At 44.2% G+C, this 23149-nt stretch overlaps 2 protein-coding genes across 6 annotated transcripts in view; one reads left to right on the forward strand and one right to left on the reverse strand.

The window, feature by feature from the left end:
- The window catches only part of numbl (NUMB like endocytic adaptor protein), a 32235-nt gene extending 19077 nt beyond the window's left edge, over nucleotides 1–13158 (forward strand). For 3 of the 5 annotated variants that reach the window (XM_019892796.1, XM_019892799.1, XM_019892800.1), the window contains 8 exons: nucleotides 3071–3221; nucleotides 3762–3836; nucleotides 4575–4649; nucleotides 6778–6918; nucleotides 7840–8047; nucleotides 8406–8657; nucleotides 9331–9510; nucleotides 9595–13158. In XM_019892796.1, the coding sequence (XP_019748355.1) occupies nucleotides 3071–3221; nucleotides 3762–3836; nucleotides 4575–4649; nucleotides 6778–6918; nucleotides 7840–8047; nucleotides 8406–8657; nucleotides 9331–9510; nucleotides 9595–10694 (2182 nt within the window). In that variant the 3' untranslated portion in view covers nucleotides 10695–13158. Of the gene's footprint in view, nucleotides 1–1697; nucleotides 2245–3070; nucleotides 3222–3761; nucleotides 3837–4574; nucleotides 4650–6777; nucleotides 6919–7839; nucleotides 8048–8405; nucleotides 8658–9330; nucleotides 9511–9594 lie in introns of those variants that run through there. The other 2 variants (XM_019892798.1, XM_019892797.1) reach the window with 2 other exon arrangements.
- A 2268-nt stretch (nucleotides 13159–15426) lies between these two features.
- Nucleotides 15427–22985, reverse strand: LOC109529409 (zinc finger FYVE domain-containing protein 1). Its single transcript, XM_019892801.1, has 12 exons — nucleotides 22758–22985; nucleotides 21412–21693; nucleotides 20760–20982; nucleotides 20194–20411; nucleotides 19960–20066; nucleotides 18811–18919; nucleotides 18605–18702; nucleotides 18422–18539; nucleotides 18147–18317; nucleotides 17598–17790; nucleotides 17228–17326; nucleotides 15427–16353 (listed from the first exon to the last, which is right to left on the reverse strand). The coding sequence occupies exons 1-12, from the start codon at nucleotides 22872–22874 to the stop codon at nucleotides 16121–16123; spliced, it is 1968 nt and encodes a 655-aa protein (XP_019748360.1). The 5' UTR covers nucleotides 22875–22985; the 3' UTR covers nucleotides 15427–16120.
- Nucleotides 22986–23149: the final 164 nt, after the last annotated feature.

The raw sequence follows: 23149 nt of genomic DNA on the forward strand, positions 1-23149 counted from the left end.
ACCACCCTAACCCGGTCCCCAGCCACTCGCAGGGCACACACAGACGAACAACCATCCACGCTCACACTCACACCTCGAGACAATTTTAGAGTGTTCAATCAACCTGCCATGCATGTTTTTGGAATGTGGGAGGAAACCGGAGTACCCGGAGAAAACCCACGCAGGCACGGGGAGAACGTGCAAACTCCACAGAGGAAGGCCGGAGCTGGAATCGAACACTGCACCTCTGCACTGGTAGGTCGACGCGCTAACCACTCGACCACCGGGCCGCGACAGATTTCATCTGAATTTGATTTTGACTTTTGCGTAACCTGAAAAATTTTCTGTGGTTTGATTCAGAGGCATTCTCAATTTAACACGCACACACCAATTGACACAGAGACACAGAGTGCATGTGTCTCCTTCTTCTTGCTTCTCGAATAAGGTTGGTTCCACCACCATGTGGTTTAGAAGAAAAGTGAGGGCGGAGAATGATTCATTTTACCAAGATTTTGGAGCTGCTGTTGAACAGAAAACATCTGGATTGTGGAGAAATGCAGTGGGTGGGTGTGTGTGGGTGTGTTTGCGAGAGAGAGAGCAAGAGAGGGAGAGAGAGGGGAGTCCAGCCAAAGATATCAATCCAATTCCCATCTCGTGATCACTAAACACAGCTGGGAAGACATGAGGTCATGCTGTCTTAGCACAGATTATACCCCCCGTCCCCCGCCACTTTAAAAAAAAAAAAAGATACACACACATCTATAGGCAAGTACCATGTATCCTGACCGTGAGAAGAAATCAATTCAATTTCCACCAAATGTGCTCCTCAGTCGTGGTTGTCATGCTTGTCAACTGGAATGATCTCCTGCTGCTGCTGCACAGGACCACAAAACGGGTGGAACAAGAATAAGATTTCCAATTCATCTTTCTATATGTCGTCTCGTGCTTTTGGGGTTGTTGTTTTTGGGCTGTTGCGAGGTCTGTGAGTGGTCAGCTTGGGCCAAAGAGACTTTAGATTCTCCAAAATATCACATCTCTGTTTAAGTAGTGCGGACTAATGTATTGCAGATGTTTGGAGAGGAAATTGCTTTTTTTTTTTTTTCTTTTGGGCTCACGCCACTGGTTTGTGTAGTCTACTCCGAGGTGCTGATGGCTTTATGACCACAATGGTCTTCATTTGGACCTTTTCATTGATTCATGCTTCAATGTCCGATCTTTCGCTGCTTCAAAAAGTCGTGCATATGGTTGTCGTTGACAGGGTGAGGTCACAACTATGGAAAGTGTTTCCATGTTGGCGGGCTCAGTCGTGTCTCCGCCCCGATGGGTCTCCGGCGACTCTCTCTTACTGCTTACTACAGCGCCGTTTGTCATTTTGCAACGTGATGCTCGGAAAAAATGAATGTGAGCTTCTTTAACTCATTCAGTACCAGCCAATTCTGGACCAAGTCTGAAAAGACGTTTAAAAACGTCTTTGGGAGCGAATGAGTTAACTGCCGTGGAACTGTACTGTCTAACTAATGTCCTACCTTTTTTTTTTTTTTAAGCAATTTTGGTATCCTAAATATGTTGTTAATAGACGCTGAAAACGAAAAACTTTGGCTGTTATCTTCGTGTGTGTGTGTGTGTGTGTGTGTGTGTGTGTGTGTGTGTGTGTGTGTGTGTATACACCCATGCGCACGCGTGTGTATGTGTTTTAGTTCCTGAACTTATTCTCTCCCACTGGCCCAATATGGGAGCACTTGCGTGCGATCTTCCCAACTAGCGCCTCCCTTCTGTTTCACATTACTTGAACACACGCGGGCGCTTGGTACTGTTCCCAGAAATGAATGGCACAAGCTACGGCATGTGTGCACGTTGAAGGTGTGCATGTCTGCGCGTGTCCATTCTTGGCACTGAGCACACGTCTCACGGGCCAGGAATGAGTAATGCCACTCAAGCTGTTTTACAGCCGCCGCGTATCACTAATCCACATTACACACACGCCTGTGAGGTGAGGAGGAGTGTAAATTTACGCACGCTTCCGGCACGCCAGTCATTACCACTGCTGCAGGAGTGATTATTAGAAGTGATGCGTCGAGTGTGCAGATATATATACTGTATGTGACTGCGCACCCTGACCCACGTGTGTAGCAGAGGGAGCTTTCTCTTCTTATCAGTCTCCAGATTTTACGCTTTCTCGATGGACATTATATGTCATCAGTGTCGAGGATGTGCGATTATACGCCCTGTTGCAGCCAGTATGCCAATTTCGGGGGCAATCGGACGGTAAGAAAACATGAAAGTTAGTCTCTTTAGTCCTTTGAATTCGAGATACAAGATAATGGAAGTTACTGTCTGGATGGATAAATGGCAATGTTGAGCTTCTCAATGACTAACTGATTATTGTAAATTGATTCACTTTTTATCCTGGCGAGTCTTAAAAGTTTGTGCCGGACACCTGGAGCAAACTGTACTGTGTGTGATGTGACTGTACTGCTGTGTTATAATGCAAACAATTTGCATAAACAATTTGCATAAATACCGCAACTCTGATGCTGCAAAGGACTATTATAGTTCCGCTTTTGGCGAGAGACTCTCAGATGTTTCCGGTGAACCCCAGACCCTCGCCTGTGGCAAATGTACTGCGGGGGAATGAAAACAGTAATTATCCTTTAAAAGCGTTTTCAATGGTGTCATGTTTCAGTGCGCAGGCAAATTAGCATCACTGTACACAGCAGAGCGGCCGAACGCTCTGATTAGACGGCACAGACACAACGGGGTTTATAGACTAATGTTTGTGTGGATTAAGGTGTGCGCAGTCTGAATGATGAGAACATTTAGGTGCTTTGCTGTTCATTCCACCCACTAGACCAGGGGCCGGCAACCCAAAATGGTGAAAGAGCCATATTGGGCCAAAGAAACAAAAAACAAATATGTCTGGAGCCGCAAAAAAATTAAATATTACAAAATATCCTGCACTATACTAAGGTAGTAGAGGTAATCATATTTCTTCCATTCAGTTTTCATTTTCTCTTCCATGCAAATGAAAAATATTCCATTTAATGCCTGCTTTAACCTGAAGATAAACGAGCTTCCGTCTCTACGTCAACAGTACCAGGGAGCACGTGACCCCGGAGATGAACAAGCTTCGTCAGAGCCTGAGAAGGAAGAAGCCCACCTATGTACCCGAGGCCAGCAGACCGCATCAGTGGCAGGCAGACGAGGAGGCTGTACGCAAGGGCAAATGCAACTTCTCTGTACGGGTAAGCCTCCGCGAGCCCCGATTTTTTGCATTCCGTTATACCTGTGGCACTCAGCTCGACGGTTATTCATCACTAACATCACAAATCTATGCATGTATGTTATTTACTGCAGATTAGACATTAATATTGTGTGAAAAAGCAGAAAAGATTCTTCCGTATGAAGACTGCGGTCCAGACAAGATTACCGTATTTTCCGGATGATAAATTGCAGTTTTTTTTTTTGCTTTTTTTTTTTTGAATAGTTTGAAATGTTAACTCAATGCATATACATCTGTTAAAGAGATGTCTACGGATCCATCTGTCGGTCAGTCTATTTTCCTCCGTTTCCTGCAATCCTGCTTCCTTTTCTGTCCCGTCATCATTACAACACAATACGGCACCTATAGAAACGCTTTGAATGGGTCGGATGGTCGCGCTTATCGTTTCTGTTTCATCTTTGTCTTCTCCCTCAATGATCAGTGCCATTGTGAAAACAAGTCGTTGAAATCAATGAAATGGTTTTAAAAAAAATAAAAATAACATGCATCCTTTGATCTGCAGTACCTGGGCTTGGTGGAGGTGGAGGAGTCTCGAGGGATGCATGTGTGCGAGGAGGCGGTGAAAAAGCTTAAAATTGTGAGTACATGACGTGTACTCATAAGTGCACAAACTCATTCAATACTCTCGGTCATGTCGTGTATTTCTAGTTTAGTTTTGCTGATACACAACCAGGGAAACATTGCCGTGTGTTTGAAATGCACACTCTCGAAAGTCTCCACTTATTAATAAATCCCTCACCCACCTCATTTAGCTCCCACTTTAACTCCTGCTACCATAAATTGTGTCCTGTCTATTATTCTGTTGGCTTTCTCTCTGTGGGATTATGCAACGACTCCAGCTTCGAGGCTTGCGACACAATGGTTCAAAGACAAATTGTTTTTCATTCTGTTTCTCTGACTCCTACAATCACAATTCAGCAGACGTGTTTTTTTTTTAATTTTATTTCATGAAGTACTTTAAGGTACAACATATAGGCTGAGTTGGCCCGTGTGTTATAAAAAATCATTTTGTGTCTCCAGTTTTGGATGGCCCTGTTCTCTCCTCCCACAACATTGCATGTTTGCACTGAGGATTGAGAAGAAAGAAATTTCATCTATGCTGCATGTCATACATAAAACATATTTGACAATAAAGATGACCTTGATCTTGTAACTTTACACCATTAGTATGGCAAGACATTCAAACAATAGCTTTTGATGACATCACTGCTAGAATGAGTTCATTCATCCGGTGAAGTGAGACGTGTAAATTAGTCAGCTTTCTGATGCAGCATTCATTCTCTTCCTTTTTTTTGTTTTTTTTTGGTCCTTGCAGAGTGGGAAAAAGACAGTGAAGGCAGTATTGTGGGTTTCAGCTGATGGACTCAGGGTGGTGGATGATAAAACAAAGGTAAGCATGTTTTTGACTTAAACGTTTTACCTGTATCTATTTTCTTGTACTTTTTTTTTTTTTAATGACAAAGAAAACCAACATGACATTACAGTCGCGCACATGTCACAAACACGCGTGAGTGAGGAAAACCTGCATCGCATAAAAATCAGTCTTTATTTGGTCAACTGAACTGTAAAGTTCACCTTTACAACGATACTAACGCTCACTATGGATCGACTGTGTCAGCGAGGTATCTTTTCATGTCGAATATTGTGTTTGTATACTTTGAAGCTCTGCGTGACAGCATACAAGTACCATGCACACATCGTCCTGTACAAGACAGAGAAAACGTATGAGCTCTTATGCAATGTTCTTCGACGTTACACGTTGACATCGAGAGAAAACGAGCATTTTTCACCTTTTTGACTGTCATTCAAACGAAGCATGAATAACTTTGCCAAGGCCGAATTACTGCTCTCGCGTTGCAATCCAATTGATTGCGCAGATGTACCCACTGAAAGGAGAAGTGCGGCGTTAAATTAAAATATTCTCTCCCATTCCGTGCTCGTCTTGGTCCAAGCGGCTTGCCAAAGGTATTTCGCAGGAGGAGAGGCTGAGACATAAAATTGCACTTGAGGAATGTCTGGTGACTGAGAGGCCTCCCTGTGTGAGTGCAATTCACCGGGGACTCTTTTCAAAGTCGAACGCATTAAAGCGCTGCAGAGAATAAAGACGAGCGTTCAATGGAGAAACGCTGTACGCTCCTTCTTTTCACATTGTAAGAAGACTGCACACAAATACATTCACGCTTAAGGTCACAACTCCCAACAACGCCCCCAGGCACGGCTTCAAAATACCACCTCTTTTTCTCCTCTTTATCCTCTAATCCATATATGTTCAACAGCTGGCAATGGAAGTCTAAAATATAACTGTGCAAATGACTGTTTTGCATCTTGACCTCGATCTTACTCGGCCGCTTACCCCCCCCAGGCTGCGCGAGGCGCACAAATGTGACGTCGCATGGTGGGGGCCTATATTATGATATCCCGCTTCTTTGTCTGCCCCATGGCTCTTCATGACCTTTCCTCTCGGTGTCAGTCTCAGTCAATGATAAAGTGGTGAAACACAGACTCCGAATGGCACTGCGTGTCTGTATTGGCGCCACATGACCTTCAGTGATGCGCCACCAGAAACCGAAGTTTAAATTCTTTCTTGTAGCGAGAGGAGACGAAGTCACATCACCATGCTGTGTTTTTCCCTTGCTGTTAGGTCTCACATGTACACACACACACACACACACACACACACACACACACACGAAACCTTGTCTACGTCAGTCAGTAGCTCGATTGGCCTTTCCCTGCACTTGACTGAGGTGTGTCCTATTAATAGGAGGTGATTGTTGCACAGTGAATCAAAAGCAGACATCAAAGAAGACACTCTGCTCTGCACTGCCTTTCACCTCGGTACTCGCGGCCCCCCCGCATTCACTCACAGGCCGCATTGAATGGCCCGTTATTCTTTCTCCTCTTTATCCACTTTTTGTCTTCTCTGGTTTTCATTCACCCTCTTTTTCTCTCTCTCTCCTCATCCACTCCTTTCTTTGTTTTCTGAGGCCAAACGGGATGCATGCGTGAGTCCCCCCTCTGTCTTCCTTCGTCCCTTTCATCTGCCTCTCGGCTCTTGTGTTGCGCTTCCCTTTTTTTGTTTTTGAAGTGTCAAAGCGGGGGAGCTCGGGGCCCCTAAATATACACGAAGAAAGCGATACCCCCCTCCAAGTCTCCTCTGTCGACACCGATGCAGGCTGAATAAACTTTTCATCCAAGGAAAGGCGAGTGAAGCAAACATCCCAGAGATTGAAAGTGTCAACAATCTTTTACCGACTTTTATAGGTAGAACTGAAAAGGCTTTTTACGGCTCGGAAAGAGTGGTGGTTTCGGGATCGGATCCCTTTACTCAGCACTCCATTGGCCTTGACTCTCAGCCCATTTTGGCCAAAGTGATGTCTATGGAAAGAAATGTGTTGTTCGTACAGTATGTTGCAGACTCAGTATTCCATTCTAGTAGTTACTGTCCGTTTTCACTTCTGCCAGAAATGTACCAACTGCACATGTAAGATGTCAAAATGTTGTCTTCATTCTTCCAGGACCTGATTGTGGACCAGACCATAGAGAAAGTTTCCTTCTGTGCCCCGGATCGAAACTACGACAAGGCATTCTCCTACATCTGCAGAGATGGCACCACCAGACGTTGGATGTGCCACTGCTTCATGGCTCTCAAAGACTCGGTGAGGGGGGCCGCCGCAAGCTTCTTTGTCTTTCTCCTTGTCTGAATTTATACTACAATGAGTCTTTCAATTTTTGAAGCCCCTTCAAAGATTTTGTCTGTTATTATGCTTTACAAATCTTAACTTTATTAAGTTAATAGAATTAAAAAAAAAATAAAATTTAGTTCTGTTAACTTAATAAATTAAGTTTTGAAAATTAATTTATAAGTAAGTAACAAAGAATAATTGAGTTGCTGTAACTGTAAGTTTTTGAGTAACTATATTAAAAAATATAAGTTGGATATACGCAAAACATTGAAGTTCAGAGAACTCGAAATTTTGAGTTCACCAACTCAAAAAATATGATTTTTATTGCCTCACTTTTTTTTAGTTCTGCTAACTTATTCGGGTTTACAGTGAAGGGAAGAAAAAAATAACGGATGGTGCTTCTATGTCGCTGTAATTATCTTTACTCTAGCTCTAAGTTGGTACACTCCACCTACAGTCCAAGTGGAAGTCAGCAGGCCGCTGTTAGCTGCTTGAAATCTGTCAATAGCGTGAATTGACAGCAGCGGGGCACAAGTTAATTCAACAAAGATAAAAAAAAATTGGAAAAAAAAGACGACATTGAACATGCAGTTGTGTGTTTGGAAGGGATAAGTCAAGAAGAAACACACCCAGAAAAAAAAACAAAAACATTTTCCTTCAATTCTGCATCCTCCCAAAGGACCATACGGAGCTCGAGGATTGGCCTTATTTTTTAAACAACCCAACATAAGATCTAAGTGGGATGATTATAAATTTATCTGATCTTAATAGTGTCAATTGTATCGCATGTCAAAGTATGACTCGCTTGAATCGCGCCGGGTGAAATCGAACGATCAGACAACACATCTGGGATCGTTTAAAGTTTTTAAGATATTTTTCTTTCTGCTGCGTTAGGGGGAGAGACTGAGCCACGCGGTGGGCTGCGCCTTTGCCGCCTGTTTGGAGAGGAAACAGCGGAGAGAGAAGGAGTGTGGCGTGACGGCATCTTTTGACGCCACCCGCACGTCCTTCGTACGCGAGGGTTCCTTCCGCGCCAACTCTGCCTGCAGTCAACACGGCAGCGGTAGTGAACGAGATGACAAGTTGCCGGAAAAGAACAAAGGTGAGGTCGTGGCACATTTTGGAATTTGATTGAAGAAGAATTTTGATCACTTTTTTTTTTTTTAAATAAATAAAATGGGTGGCTTGGTGTAAAAACCTTATGCAAAAAAAATCATGCGAGTGACTTACTTTCCGGGACCCCTAATGGCACAAACTGTTGCAGCACCAACAGAGATTTAAATGTGCAGTCTTAATTGACAGAGTGGCAATGTGTGTTTGTTGCGGCTTGCGACAGCAATGCATCACACTGAGAATGATCCCCCCCCGCTCATGTTTCATCAAATTAGACCTACTGAGGTGTGTCTGATGGCGTGGTAATAGCCTGTGTTTTGTCCATGACTCGACTCTCGTTCCTCCAGACCAGCCCTCTGTTCATGCAGCCCTCCCACCCGGTACTGCCTCCCCACCCGAGGGCGCAGCAGAACCCGGCGGGCCCCATGCCATCCCCCGCCGCCATGCACCCATCGAGCAACTGGTGCGTCAAGGCTCATTCCGGGGATTTCCAGCTCTGAGTCAGAAGAACTCTCCCTTTAAGAGACAGCTGTCACTTCGCCTCAACGACCTGCCATCCACACTGCAACGCAAGACCGACTTCGAAGCCAAGAACTCTGGTGAGTTGAAACGTTCTTGCGGCTAAAAACAGGAGCTGGCGCGAAGATCTGCCTCGTGTTTATAGCTTCGCCTTAGCCAATCCTGATTGCAAAACGACAGCCTACTAAAATGTCCTCCACGGGGGGAAATTGATTTCACATTGCATCTTATTATGACTGTAGTCCATGCAGGGAAAAAAAAACATTTGAATGTAAAATCGCAATCTCAACGAAAACCAATGCCGTATTTTCCGCACTAAAAGGCGCACCTAAAAGCCTTCCATTTTCTTAAAAGCTCACAGCTCGCCTTAAAATCCGATGCGCCTTGTGTCTGGTCATTACGGTAATAATTCGACTCCAAAATGGCTCCTTGCTCGAGACATGCTGACAACGCAGCTTCAAACTTAAGTTTTACTGACATCTGATCGTTCTGTTGATGTTTCCTTGAGCGTAGCTCCATCTAGTGGATGCATTGTGGATTGCGTCTTATAATGCCCAATGTATGAAAAAAAATTACAAAATAGGCCGTTCATTGAAGGTGCGCCTCATAATCCAGTGCGCCTTTTAGTGTGGAAAATACGGTCGTGTTTTTGTTGAAGAGGTGGCGAGACTCCTCATCTCCCGTTTTCTCGCTCCCATACTGTACCTTATTTTCATCCTCCCGCTTCCCTTTTATGTGGTCCTTTCTTACTAGTACTAGAGGTGGACATGAGTTTGTCTGGTGAGGGAGACATTAATGACCTGTGTAGCCAGATCAACACCTCCTTCACGAAGCCATCCGAGGACCCTTTCTCCAACCCTTGCCCAACTGCAAGTGGTCAGCCGAACTGCGTCGTGCTTCCGGTCCTGCCTCCTCCCCCAGCGCCGATGCAAGGTAACAAGCGGCGTATTCAATTATGCAATACCGATAATCGATTTCTGGCTCATTAACTTTCATAAATGCCATAAATCCCTTTAGCGACGTCTTCTTGGGTTCAACCAGATCCTCCTCGCCCCTCTCCTCCTCCTCCAGTGTCCGCGGTGATGCAGAGTGGGCATAAACGTACACCTTCCGAGGCGGAAAGATGGCTGGAAGAAGTCTCGAAGGCAGTCATGTCCCAACAGACACCCCCGCCGGCTCCCACCATCATCCCCACCATTCCTGGGCCACCGTCTGTATCGAGTCAGCAGATCACAAGTCTGGCCCCGGTGTCCACTCTTTCCATGTCGCTGGGTACCATGTCTAAACCGCTCATCGCAGGCCCCTCTGCTATCTCAGCTCAGGCACCGATGCCCCTTCCACCGATGTCCATATCGTCGGTTCCCCTCATACCTGGCCCTCCAATTTCAAGCCCCCCAATGTCTTTGCCTTCAATGTCCATTCCCACCATGTCTGGTCCAAGTATGTCAGGAGCCCCGATGATCCAGCCCTCACTCCCGGGGCCCCGAGGCTCCCTCCCAAGCATTTTGCAGCCCTTTCCTTTGGCCTTCGACGCTCCTTCAGCTCCTGTTGGGATGTTCGCCAGCCAGCCCGTGCAACCGGCTTTTGTTCCCATGCAAACCTACATGCCAGGCTTGGCGAGCAGTATGACCTACCCAAATGTCAGCGTACCCGTCGTGGGAATCACGCCGTCGCAAATGGTGGCCAATGTCTTCTGCACGGCCACTGGCTCATCTGGCACTGGAGGTGCCATTGGCGCCGGAGTCGGAGGGTCTAAAGGCGTCACTCACCACCCTTACTCAGGAGTGCCCTCTGGGGGGTTTTCCACACCATTCCCCGCCACCCCTCCTCTTTCAACAGCCATGAACGGGCTCCCGATGCACAGCGGCGCCTCGGCAGCCCTTCACAATGGCAACTCTAACAGCGGCGGCACTAGTAGCTGGCCGCCAGAAGGCAGCCAGCTGACTGCTCCCGTGACCAGTAATTCCCAAGACGACGAGCGTTTTGAGGCCAAGTGGGCGGCCCTTGAGAGCACCAACACCAAACCAGCGGCTCAGGCACCCGGAAGCAAAAGTCCAGCAGCGGCAGCCAACCCATTTTCGAACAACCTGCAGAAGACTTTTGAGATCGAGCTCTAAGATGAGGAGCAAAGTGGCGGCGCGCTGCAAGCCCTGCACTCACAAAAAGAAGAACGCTCGGTGGTAATTCAAGCATCCCTGATTTGAATGGTATATGCAGGTCCTGAAACATTGCGGCAGCCTAGCATCCCATAAAAGCTCTCTAATGGAATATCTACACCATAATGATGTTACTTTCTTGAGGCTCCAGTGAGAGCTGTGCAGATTGTGCTGGGGCTGCCACTGGGAGCTATCCACATCTTGATGTGATGATCTAAATCCTGCCACATCACCTCCTGTCCGCCTCTTTCCCGCTTTCATGTCTGCACTCCGGTTTTACTTTCTTTCCCGGCTGCAAGTCCCTTGACACACTGACCTTGTCACTCAGCGACGCGCTCAGTGGTTGCTTTCTTTCAAAGGTGACACAGATGCATTCCAATCCCATTGACTGATTTTGGCAGTATTTGTTGTGGGGAGGAATTCCTTGTGAGGAATGGAAATAATTCTTGGTTTGACGAATGTTCTTCTTAATGGTGGAGTTGTGAGAAGTGATTGGACGTACAGTGGATATAAAATGTCTACACAGCCCTACAAAACTTTTTCAACCATTGATATGACCCATGACCTCTCGAGACAACCCAATTAAACAAAAAAACTTTTCAAGAGGGGAAGTAAAAAAAAAAATGAGTGAGATAATGTGGTTGAAACAAAACACGTGCCCAGTTATAGGGGCGTGCGCACACTTCTCCAACCACATTGTCTTAGTTGTTCATTATTCCCCTCTGACGGATTTTTTTTCTATGGAGTAGTTCAGGTTAGAGATCACATTAATGGTGGAAAAAAAATTCTTTATCTTGGTCTCATTTTTACATCACAAAAACCTGGCATTTGAACAGGGGTGTGTAGACTTTTTATAGCCACTACCTAAGAGGACTCACTGTTCAGTAGTAATGATGTATTGCCAAAATGATTGTATTTATTATACTTTTTTTATTTTTTATGTTGACAAGTTAGATTGACTTCCTCAAATTGTTGAAGTGTTTCCTTCAAATATTTTTTATCCCATATATTTATTTTTGTTGAACTCTTAAGAAAGACTCGTGAAACAAACAGGACCACGTAGGTCGGTCATCTATTTAATTGGGCAAAAATATGTGAGTCCGGGCATGTTATAGGAATCAAATACCCATGGATGAAACGTATCACGTGTCACCTCGCAAGTGTAGATAGTGGCTCGATGCTTTTGCTTTTTTTCCAGACAAATCAATAGAACTTCACTTTATCGCTGTTGGGACATTTCTGGAGCTCAAATGTTCCAAGGCACTGCAGAATATCCAACACAGACACTTCACAGTCGCCATCCACCTTTTCCGAAATACTCAAGGATGACGAATATGATGCACTACCTTCCCATATTGACTGTCTTCAATTACAGGGTGGACAGGAATCAAATCCTGCATCGATTGTGTTCACCACATCAGTCCGTTGCGCTGCTTCGAAAAAGAAAATCGGCGGGGCCGATGAGGACAGGAATGTGTCAAAACGGATAGCGGTAAAAAGAAGAGAGGAGGAGCCCAGAGGAAGGCTTAGCGACAAGCTGAGAGAACAGAGCAACACGGTTGAATTAAAAGCATGACATGGAGAAGGATAAAGGAACGAATATGAGATGACGACGAGATAAGAGAGGACAAGAGTGTGTGAAAATCTTGAGGACAAAAGACACTTTTGTCGCCTTGCCCGCAAAACGGAGCGTCTTGCCGCCTCCGTCTGCAAATCTTGCTCCTCAACTCTGCTCAAACCTGCATTGCAAAGAATCGTTTTCGGTGTTTATTTTTACAACTAGCTCATTCCATATTTACAGTTTGATCAGTAAGCTTAACCAAATACGCGAGACTCCTTTTATGTAGAAACTCAAAACGCCAGTTTAGGTCATCAAGTCTTGGAAAAAGTTTGGCACCGTGAAGATCTATTTTTCATGGAGGACTTTTTTTTAGGTGCGCTAAATCAGTGGGAATTCAATTGTATGAAGAGTCACTGGCGATGTTCCGTGCTTGTTTTGGTAAGATTAATTTATAAAGCATTTTTTCAATGAGGCAGTGATGCTATTTGATAGGCTGCCTCGTCAAAAGAAATCTTTTCAGAATGAGAAAGTTCCCAATTATCAGGTGCTTTGTTTTCTGACAAATCTTATTATTCCCCCACCCAACAAATCCAAATATACGAAACAAGATCCTATTTTATCGTTCGCTGAAAATATATTCTTTCACTGCACTTGTTTACACAACCTCAAAATTATATGTAGGGTAATTGCAACAAAGCAAACTCAACGACCTCATGAACTTGATTGTCAAACTAGTTTAGTGACGTAACAGAAAACAGGAGTTTATTTTTAATCTTTATTTTCAGATTTTTTTTTTGTATTTAAACCTACATATTTGTATTGTAATTACATTGTACAAAAGATGAATAAAGTAATATAACACAATGCCTGTGCATTTTCATAACTTGGTGGGGGTTTTTTGTTTTTATTTTGTACGCCGCACCACCACGCTACACTTTTACTCATGAATGTTGTGGCATAACCGTTTACTGTTTCTTGCATAGATGCATAAACTCAATCATATACAAGGAAAAAAAAAGGTACATATTCCTCTTGGTTCTATTGTATCTGTATCTACATTTATTACATTGCGAATTCTCTAAAGTAAAATATATGAATGACACATCTGTAGATATCAATATACTTTGAAAAACATATACTGTAATGGGCAATAAATGATAATAAGACACCACACGGGAGGTAACCAGTGCTGTCTGACTGTGAGTCAAACGGGGTGAAGCAATTGTGACGCTGCAGATGGGAACAGGACAAGGCCGCCTTTCTCCCTCGGGGTCGTGAGAAAGGCAGCAAACGTAAAACTCAAGACACATTGAACTCAAGCTGTGGCAGCAGTAAGACTCATCCAGCTATTGTCCGCTGATCGAAGGACTGAGTCAGTGAAGATGATTGTGTTGCAGATGAGTCAAAAGGATGAATAAAAAGTGCAGCTCTTTATATTTTCAGTCCAGTGAATGCACGCATTGGGTATTCGAATCCAGGCTGTGGCCTCCTGGGTAGTAGAGTTTGCATGTTGGTTCCGTGCCTGCATGGGTTTCTCCAGGTACTCCTCAACCATTCCAAAAACATGCATAGTAAGTTAATTGGACACTCCAAATTGTCCCTTTGTGTGATTGTGAGTGCAAAAGGTCATTCATTCTCTCGGTGTGTCCTGCGATTGGCTGCCAACCATTTCAGGGTGTACCCACTACCCTGCCTGAAGACGGCTGGGATAGCCTTCAGCAGGCCCGCGACTCTAGTGAGGATTAGCAGTTCAGATACAGTAGTAGATAGAAGAAATGAGAGAGAGAGGTGTTTTATTTCTCATGGAAGCAGGGTTAATCCGAGGATAATCGATGCGAGCCTGCAGATAGCCGACTCCCCGTCGTATTAAAAAAAAAAAAAAAAACAGGCTGAGAGAGAGACTGAGTGTGTGTGTGTGTGTGTGTGTGTGTGTGTGTGTGTGTGTGTGTGTGTGTGTGTGTGTGTGTGTGTGTGTGTGCGTGCGTGTGTTTTCACGTCCCCTGAATGACGAGATGACGAAGTGAGCGTGCATTCAGGCAATACAGTATAATGCTGTGGTTTGAAGGTAGACATTCTATAAACTACATCGGAGGCAGGAGAGCCTCAGTTGCTATGGCTTCACAGCAAAAAAAAAAAAAAAAAAAATCATTAATAACATCTGAAAAGTGTTGTTGTCTGCAAAATCTACTTCCATACATAGCAATTACAGTGCCTGAAGCAATGAAAGCAGCTGAAAAGACAATGGGGGCTCGCGAGGGTAAACGGCAGTTAGCACTAGACGAACACATGCAGTCATGTGAGAAAAACAAACAAACAAAAAAAAGGTGGTTAGCATTGTCGACTTGCAGCAAAGTGTCTTGGTTTCGATTTTTTTCTCTCTCTCTCTCTCTCTCTCTACATTACATAAACACTTCTGCTGTGTTTTCTTTTTAAAATAGCTTCTACTAAATGTTAACCAGACCAGTTGAATATGTAAAGGCCTACGATCTTCGTTTCAAACAGACTTAATTATACACATTAATTGTTCCCAGTGTCAATGCCCTCCCAATGCTTGAGCAGAAAGTCATTACAGTGATTAATTGCATGTTCTCGCGGTTTGTCTAGCAAATTTCTCACCGTTACGCCGACAGCCGGTTGCATTGGATGTCATGTTGACGTAGTAGATGCAAGTGAGACGGTGTGTGCAAATAGGACGTCATCTTCAAAGAAACTCCCTGTTGAGATTTATTCAAGACAGTTGACAGTTCAACTCACAAGGGTCCGATGTTTCTATTCTTGTAGCGCCCCCGTGTGGACATATTATGCAGTATGCCCATGACCCAACAAGCAATAATAATGCCGCTGCCGAAAAATGCGCTTGGCCTTACTGATACGGTACACTAAGCAGCTACGAGATGTTCAAGTAGAGCGCCCAACCGGAAATTGCTTCTCTGAAGATAAATGATATTAATAATAACTCTTATGGTCAGTTATGAGAATGAGACAATATGTGTGCGTGCGTCCGGCACGGTGCAGAGATGCAGGTTTTAATTCCGGCTGCGGTCTTCCAGAGTGGAGTTTGCATGTTCTCCCCGTGCCTGCGTGGGGTTTTTGTAACCAGTCCCGAATATAATAAAATCTCAAAACTATTCATGAATTTGAAGTGTTTATGTAAAATGAGACGATCATACATTTAAGATCACATTCAGACTTACAACGGGTCTCCGAAGGAAACCATAACTACGATGTGGCTCGGGATGAAAATGAGTTTGACATCCCTGTGACAGCCTCGCTTTCTCAGGCGTACAGGGCGAGCTCAAGCATTTATTAGAAGGAGACATGTCATGGACACAACGCAGTCACATATTTCTTCAACGGCGACTGAAACCGTTTTCCTCCATCCAACAACTTAACCTTCAAGGGTCTTCACATCAGACAGATGTCTAACGAATAAACAATAAAATCCCCTCCAAGGATTTGGAACCTTGCAAGATACAATGTGAGGACATATAAAGTTACTGCCATGTTTGGAAAAAAGGCACTATTGCAGTCGTTGAAAATCTCACACTGGTTCTTTTGTTCTCTGCTTTTTTTTTCCTACAGGTCCCTTGGCGTGAGACTGCAAGCCATCATGATATTTTAGGAGAGACAACTTAAAGGAGCTGAAACGTGCAGTCAACCCGACCGCTGATCTCTGATCAGTTTTGCCTCTACGTGAGGCGGAATCAACTGGCGAAGGCAGAAGAGAGGAAAAAAAAAAAAACAGGTCTTCGGCCAGCCCCTGATAACAAGCCTCTTTGGAGCCACGGGTTGTCGTCTAGTTTGATTGGAGACTTGGAGCCATACTTTAGAGACTATCGGTGCTGGAGTTGCAGTTGTCACACACTCTTACAGGGTGGTCCCACCCTCTTGACGGTACGGGCTTCATGTGTGCGGAGCAGGGGCCGCACACCCCTTGACCACAGGCTCTGCAGTGGTGCTTGGGCATGACTGGGGTGAAGACTTTGGAGCACTGGTGGCATTGAGTGATGTCCTGGTCGGGGATCCAGTAGTCTGGTCGAGCCACATCCTTCACAAAGCCTACAATAATTAAAACAAAAAAAATAATAGAGGAGTCAGAATTGTTCAAGGGGACATTATGGAAAATTGACTTTTTAATAGCTTGTGTAAGGGTCCCTTCACAGCCATCAAGATTGTTTTGTCATTCTAGTTCTGAAAATGTGTCCGTGAACGAACCATTCAGCTGTGCCATAGACACCGGTCTGTACAGTAATTGACAAGTGAAATTCGGTGGCTTGGTGTTGCCTCCATGAGGGAAAAAAACATCCACATCGGGGGTTCATAAAGTGGTGAACCTCTTTCGGGGATGCGCGCTTTATCCCAATCATGACACTTGCCTGTTTGTAATTACCGGTAGTTTGTAATTCTTTTACCATCCCTCAACTTTCGCAGTTGTTTGCCGTCTTTTGTTTACTGTCCTAGCTTTTTTGGAACATGTTGCAGGCATCAAATTCAAAATGAGTGAATCATTTCATAAAAAACATTTTCAAGTTGAACAGTTTGAACATGAAATAGCTTTTCTTTATAGGTTGAATTTGCAAAACATTGTATTCATTTTCATTTTACATTTTCTTCCCAACTTTTTTTTTATTTACAATTTACACAGCATTACAGACATTTATTATTATTTTTGAAAGATTTAGTGCTTCTAATGCAGCCATCCCTAGGACTGCCCCTAGTCATCATGGGAAGAAAACCTGTACTCGTCATTCCATAAGTGCTACTTTACTTTCACTCTCAAACAAACTAACAGCATCAAGACAAACAGAGTGCGATATAATCCTCGATCGGATTTTTAATAAAAACATGTCAGACACCTGGTAACTGTTTTAAATTGTGAACAAAATACATACGCCTTTCAAATGTGATTATGACTTGACTTGAAGAAACTCACAGAGCGGGTAGTCCACAGCAGTGCTGACGATGTCTAAGGTGGACTGAGCCACCTCCGCCACCCTGCGAGCGATCAGGCCGCGAGGCTCCTCTTTACACACTAAGAGAAAAAGAGGAAAAGGAAAATGCACCTTGTGAGCGTACCGCTTCTTTTGGAAGCCTTTGAGTGTAAAAGGCTGCCAACCCCTGGTCTACACTGTCAACTCCCTCCCCCCGCAAAAAAAGAAACTAAGTAATATTAATGACGGGACAACAATACAAGAAGAATAAAATGTGTATGCGTGTTTCAAAGGCTCAATCACTGCCTTTCATGTAACTTTGATTGAACTTAAAAAAATTAAAAGGTCACCAATGGGATGTCGATGTCTTACCCTGACTGTTGGCTTCAGGTGGTCCTCCCTGACGATAGCAGGCCATACACACCCTGACGGGGCTGCTACCCCAGCCCCTCTCTGGCACTGGCATCCTGTGGCTAGAACACAGGTGGCAGAAGCCCTCGCCACAGGAACGACAGTGGTGCTTCCGCTCCGCTTCCTCAAATGGTCTTTGACAGCCATGACAAGCCTGACGAGCACAGCGGGGAGAACAATACAACAGTTAAGACTTCAAGCTTGTTTCCGCCATGTTGTTTTGATACGATACTCTCGCGGAGTGACAAGGTCTCTCGGGGCGCGGCAGGTCACATGATATTATGAGCAAAAGATGTATTAAAAGGACAGATTTATGGTTTTGAGAATTGATATTAGGCTGCGAAAAGGAATATCTATTCGATTCGATTAATCGATTTTTATTTTTAAGCCGGTAGGAATTTTCAGGAGGATATCCTAATACCAAAATATTTGGGAGCTCCAACCATAAATCACATCATAAAATTCAATACTTCTCCTTTATTCTATGTCTTGAGTTTGTGCGTTACTTACTCTGATCTCCGTGTTAGGTCTCCAGTAGGGCGGCGCCACTTGATCAGTGAGCCAAGCAGTGACAGCTTTGGTGGGGCCGCTGCTGTATTCGGACACAGACTGAATCATATAGTTCATCCCATCCAGGACCCTTTGTGCTGCATTCTGGTGGTTGGTGAGGAAATTGTCCGACTGGAGACAAACACACAGTATTTTACAGAAATCAAATTGTAAAAGGCTTTAAAGCATTTTCAAATCTCATCTTGCATTACATGCAGAAACAATGGATTACTTACCCCCTCCCAAACGTGTTTGACTTCAGAACGCACCACGCTGCTCTCTGGGTCCTGGTTCCCTAGCCAGTGCTGTCTGCTGCGGTAGATGACGCCACAGCTGGAACACTCCAATACATAGCTGAAAAGGAAGTGGACAATCAACACAAAAGGAGCGGAGGGAGGAAAATGTAAAGAGGAACCTACCCCGACCAGGCAAACTTGGCAAGACCCAGCCAGGGGTTGTCAGAGGACGCCGAGGTTTTAGGCGCGACGGTCACCTCTCTGCCACCTTCATAGCACCTCTGGTGGGTGACATGAAACGGATTCAAATCCGTAGCATTTCAGATAATGCACGCAATGTTCTGTTCAGTTCATCGGCGGATCATACTGATGTCAAGGGTTTATCATACCTTGCAGATAAGGACTTTGTTGTTGTACTGGTGTGCATACTGGCAGAGTCCATCTGCCATGTGAGGGACCCTATCTCGCAAATGGTTCATTCCATTTTTGCAGCGAATACTGGAGCCCACACAAAAAAACATCACATGGCTCAGACCAACACTTCTAAGTTTTGCAAGAAAACTTTTCTTCCATAAGCTAGTGCAAGGACCACTTGAATAACATTATATTTGTTCAAACATTGTCACTGATTGATTAAAGATTATTAAGATTCTAATAAGGAGGTAAGACCTAAGACATAAGATATGGCGCAGCCGTCGCTCATGAATTTGGGCTTTGGGGTTGGAGTAATATTTAACAATGGCCAACTTGCCTATACACCTTTAGGCCATCTATTCAAAAATGTTAATATGCTATTTGGAAAATTTGCAAGTAAATATAAACTTTTTACGATGGTAAGAGACACCACGAAACACATATGCTATTTGGAAAATTTGCAAGTAAATACAAACTTTTTACGATGGTGACAGACACCACGAAACGAATTTGGTCTAATACCATTCTTGCCACCCCCCCCAAAAAAAAAACAGTTTAGCTGCTACTAACTCGATATGCAGGCCCCACACCAAAGCAACAATCAATCTTATCATCTTTTGTCCATGCACATAACAGCCACCTTCGAACGACTGCCGGTCTGCTGAAAGCATCCGCTTGTTTGAACCGGTCTGTGGCGCCAAAAAAAAAAAAAAAAATTACGCCCAGCTTGGTGACCAGTGACCACTGTCTTAGATATTAGTATCGGTCCATTTGGGCAAGCGTCTGAGGGTAGGTGGTAGTGACCTGAAGGAGCGCTGCACTAGCCTGGGCTACCTCTAATGCTGAACATGTCGACATCCCCGGTCAAAGGAGGGTGTGGATAGTGTGGCAACTACATTATCTCAGTTGTTTATTTTTATTGCTCCTCTTTCCAGATTGAGTTGTACAGGTCAACTTTAATAGGGAAACCTTTTGAAATGATTTTTCTTGTCCTCTTGATTCTCTTAAAAGCCTGGCACTTAAACGGCGTGTGTGGAGTTGTTCTATCTACTGTATGCCTTCATGACTCGGTTTAACTCCTGTACGAGAGGGAGAGTGTTGAAATGGTTTCATAACTGCCTTACTTGCAACTCAGGCAAACAGCAGAGCAGGTGAAGTACTCGTCTGGGAAGAAGGTGTACAGATTCAGCTTGTCATCTGGTAGGTCACCACAGAACCGTTCACTGAGGGCCTGAGTAAACACACACACACACGCACGCACGCACAGAATAACAAAACATTGTTGCTATTACAGGCAAACCACCAGGACTGTTTGTGTCTAATGAATGTGTATTATTACACCAATATGCACTGCTTACTTCGAATGCGCGAAACACGATTCCGGGGTGGCGGGGCGAACGCGTGTGAGTGTTTTGCACTTGCTGTCTGAGAGCATCCAGTAGTTCACTGTAGTCGGTGGGAGGCGTGATGGTTTGGGTGCCGATGTACTGTACCGAACTGAAGGCATCAGTCCCCAAGCCCAGGTCATGAAACCTCCTCTGGAGTTGCATGTCGGCATGGCCAGGCACCTTTGAATCTTAATCACACATGAGAACAAACACTGTATTTATCTCTTGAAACCAGAAATAGATTTTTGTCTAAATGTGAAAGCTTCTTCGCATTGGATGGGATGTACTTTGTGACACTGCCACATTATGCAACTGTAATTCATATTTTGAATTGGTGCAAAAACAGTGACGTTGCGGCACAAGCCCACATGCTGCATGTGTGCATGCTTGCACAATTCGGTTGATCCCACCCCCATTCCGCCTCTCGCTGTTGTAATGGGGTATTGTGCCGGGCCAAGCGGAGTGGTGCACTGTGTGGCTGTTTGGGGCTAATGGAAAAGCAGCATTACATACATAATGAGTTGAGTTACATTTACCATGGCCCAGCAGCTGTGTGTGTGTCGTCTCTTGAAAGACAATGACAGCAGGTCCAAGACATGTCAGGGGCACGTCCAGACCGCAGCGGCTTGACAGGGCCCTAAGCTCGGGGGTGAAGTGTTTCAGATAGGCCCCTGACGCATTGCTCAGAAACTGGAACATGTCATTGTGTAGACGCTCGGCTCGCGTTCGATAGATGACTATATCTGACACTGCCAGGACCTGGAAGAGTGGAGATAAAGAACTTCGCTACTAATCAATTACAATGTAAGGCAAAGGACAACACAAGGAATTACAACAAAAACTGATGATTCATTTAAATAACCGAAAACACTGTTGACAAAAGACAGACATTTTGAGGGTTTGCCAATGCCTTATTATGTGCAATTATACTGTGAGCCAAGTCTAATATTTTCACTCTTTGTGGAGGTAAATTGAATAACTAAACTGACCATCATTATTTTTGCAAAGCCAAAATCTTTGACGGACCTCTTGAATTTGATCTCATTCGATTGTTCAAATGGTCATAATAGGTTGTGAGAAGTCTTGTTTGAATCAGCATTAAATCCTGGTTACAAGTCAACTGAATTTGACTTACAAAAATAACATTTTGGGGGAAAAGTCATAAAGCAATCAATTGTTTACGATTACCTTGAGCAGAAGCCTCATTCTCTGGTTTTGATTGACAGCTGCTCCCAACAAGCCCTCGGTATCCAGGGCAACCAGGCTGAGGGAGTGCTCATAAGCGGCCCAAACACCCACCGTACAGGAGCTGGAGGACTTGGAGGTAAAAAACACACTCTCGCCATTGAACAGGACGTGGTTTAAGGTGTGTGACTTGCCGTCCCCGGTGTTTCCAAAGATGGAGAGAACTTTGACACCTCGCGCAGCGGCACAGTTGAGCCTCTCAACAAAATCCGATTCATTGTGGACCTGGAGGGAAAACAGGTTTCAATGTTTCCATGCAATTATATTTCAACAGTACTATCATATACACTCTCTTCTGAGAGTTTGGAACTGTGAAGCCCACTCGCTTATTTTTGTAGTCAATTTAACCACTTTGGGTTTAACATGTAATGACCAATATGGAACAAGGACTAACACTTTAGCTTTTATTTCCAGTTACGTATTTACGTCTATATTTGACACACATCTTCCATCAGTCAATTATTGATTAACCAGAAAATAAAACCCATTGAAACCGATGTCTCTTTTCCAAGGGTGGTCTGGCCAGGAAGGCAGAGCACAAGTCATTTCATACCAATACATACATACCAATACCATACAGTACATACGTAAAAGAACAGAGTATATACAAAGTTACACACAAATGAATAGCGAAAGGACGTGTCCTCTAGCTAATAAATACCCATTATTTTCTATATTCAGTTTAGGATTCGGGCATAACCTGCATAGAAAAACGTGTAATTAGCATTGTAACAAACATGACAACAGTCAATGGAAGATAAAAGAACATTTTTGCTCCTCATTAACCTTCATTGAAAAAAGAGATGCAAGATGACAGTCACATGGACAGACAGCCTGTCTGCTAACTTCAAGAAAAATGTTGAAATTGCTCCAAACACGCTGATAAAAAAACAACAAGAGTTCATTTATGGCAAGAAAGGAAAATATTTAGATTGGCCAAATCAATTTCCAGATTTAAACCCTTTTGTAACTTTAATCTATCATTTTGATTCGTGTAATCGTTGTCCTAAATAGAATGATGCCTAAACGGGGGTCAGAAGGGCTGGCTCGATGACTCACGTGTTTCTATTCTGTCAAACAAAGTCGTTATAATAGGGACTTTCCACGAACCGTCATAATCACAACATAGTCTACATTGATTTAAGCTTGACAAAGTGACTATCACAAACGGTAACATGAGAGCTGCAATAATCTTAAAAGGAATGGAATTAACAAACGCGCCAGCAGTTGTTTTGGGTTTCGTTTCTTAGCCGAGCAGCTAATTGTTAGCGATAGTTAGCTAACTTCACCTGCAGGTTTTCCTGGTCATCCACCAACAGGAAGCTCCGTACAACGTCGGGACGCTCCTCTGATCGCATTGGACACAGTGATATTTCATCCGTCGATGTCATGAGCGCTTCAGACATCGTTGCTCATTGAGTTCATGTATTTTCAGGACGTTCGAGAGGAAAACAAAAGTTGAAGCCCCGACTATTGGTGTCAATCAAAACAACAGCGCGTGTACGCTGAGCTGAAAGAGGAGGGGCCAATGTGGACGCAGCGAATGACGTTGTGTCACTCGCTGGTCCGTGTGCGCCACCGAGTGGCTGAAAGGCAGCGTTACAACGATGCTTTATAAAATTAGACGTTTGTGCAGTGGGCGGCCCGGTGGTCCAGTGCGCGTCGACTTCACAGTGCAGAG

Source organism: Hippocampus comes, unplaced genomic scaffold (genome assembly GCF_001891065.2).
Source record: "Hippocampus comes isolate QL1 unplaced genomic scaffold, H_comes_QL1_v1.1 scaffold72, whole genome shotgun sequence".
Classification (NCBI taxonomy): domain Eukaryota; kingdom Metazoa; phylum Chordata; class Actinopteri; order Syngnathiformes; family Syngnathidae; genus Hippocampus; species Hippocampus comes.

Excerpts from the sequence above, each read along its gene's own strand:
- LOC109529409 (XM_019892801.1), bottom strand. The coding sequence starts at position 22,874 with ATGTCTGAAGCGCTCATGACATCGACGGATGAAATATCACTGTGTCCA. Across the intron at positions 18,703-18,810 it reads ACAAAGTCCTTATCTGCAAG|AGGTGCTATGAAGGTGGCAG; the intron begins GTATGATAAACC and ends GTCACCCACCAG. Across the intron at positions 18,318-18,421 it reads TCAAACACGTTTGGGAGGGG|TCGGACAATTTCCTCACCAA; the intron begins GTAAGTAATCCA and ends GTTTGTCTCCAG.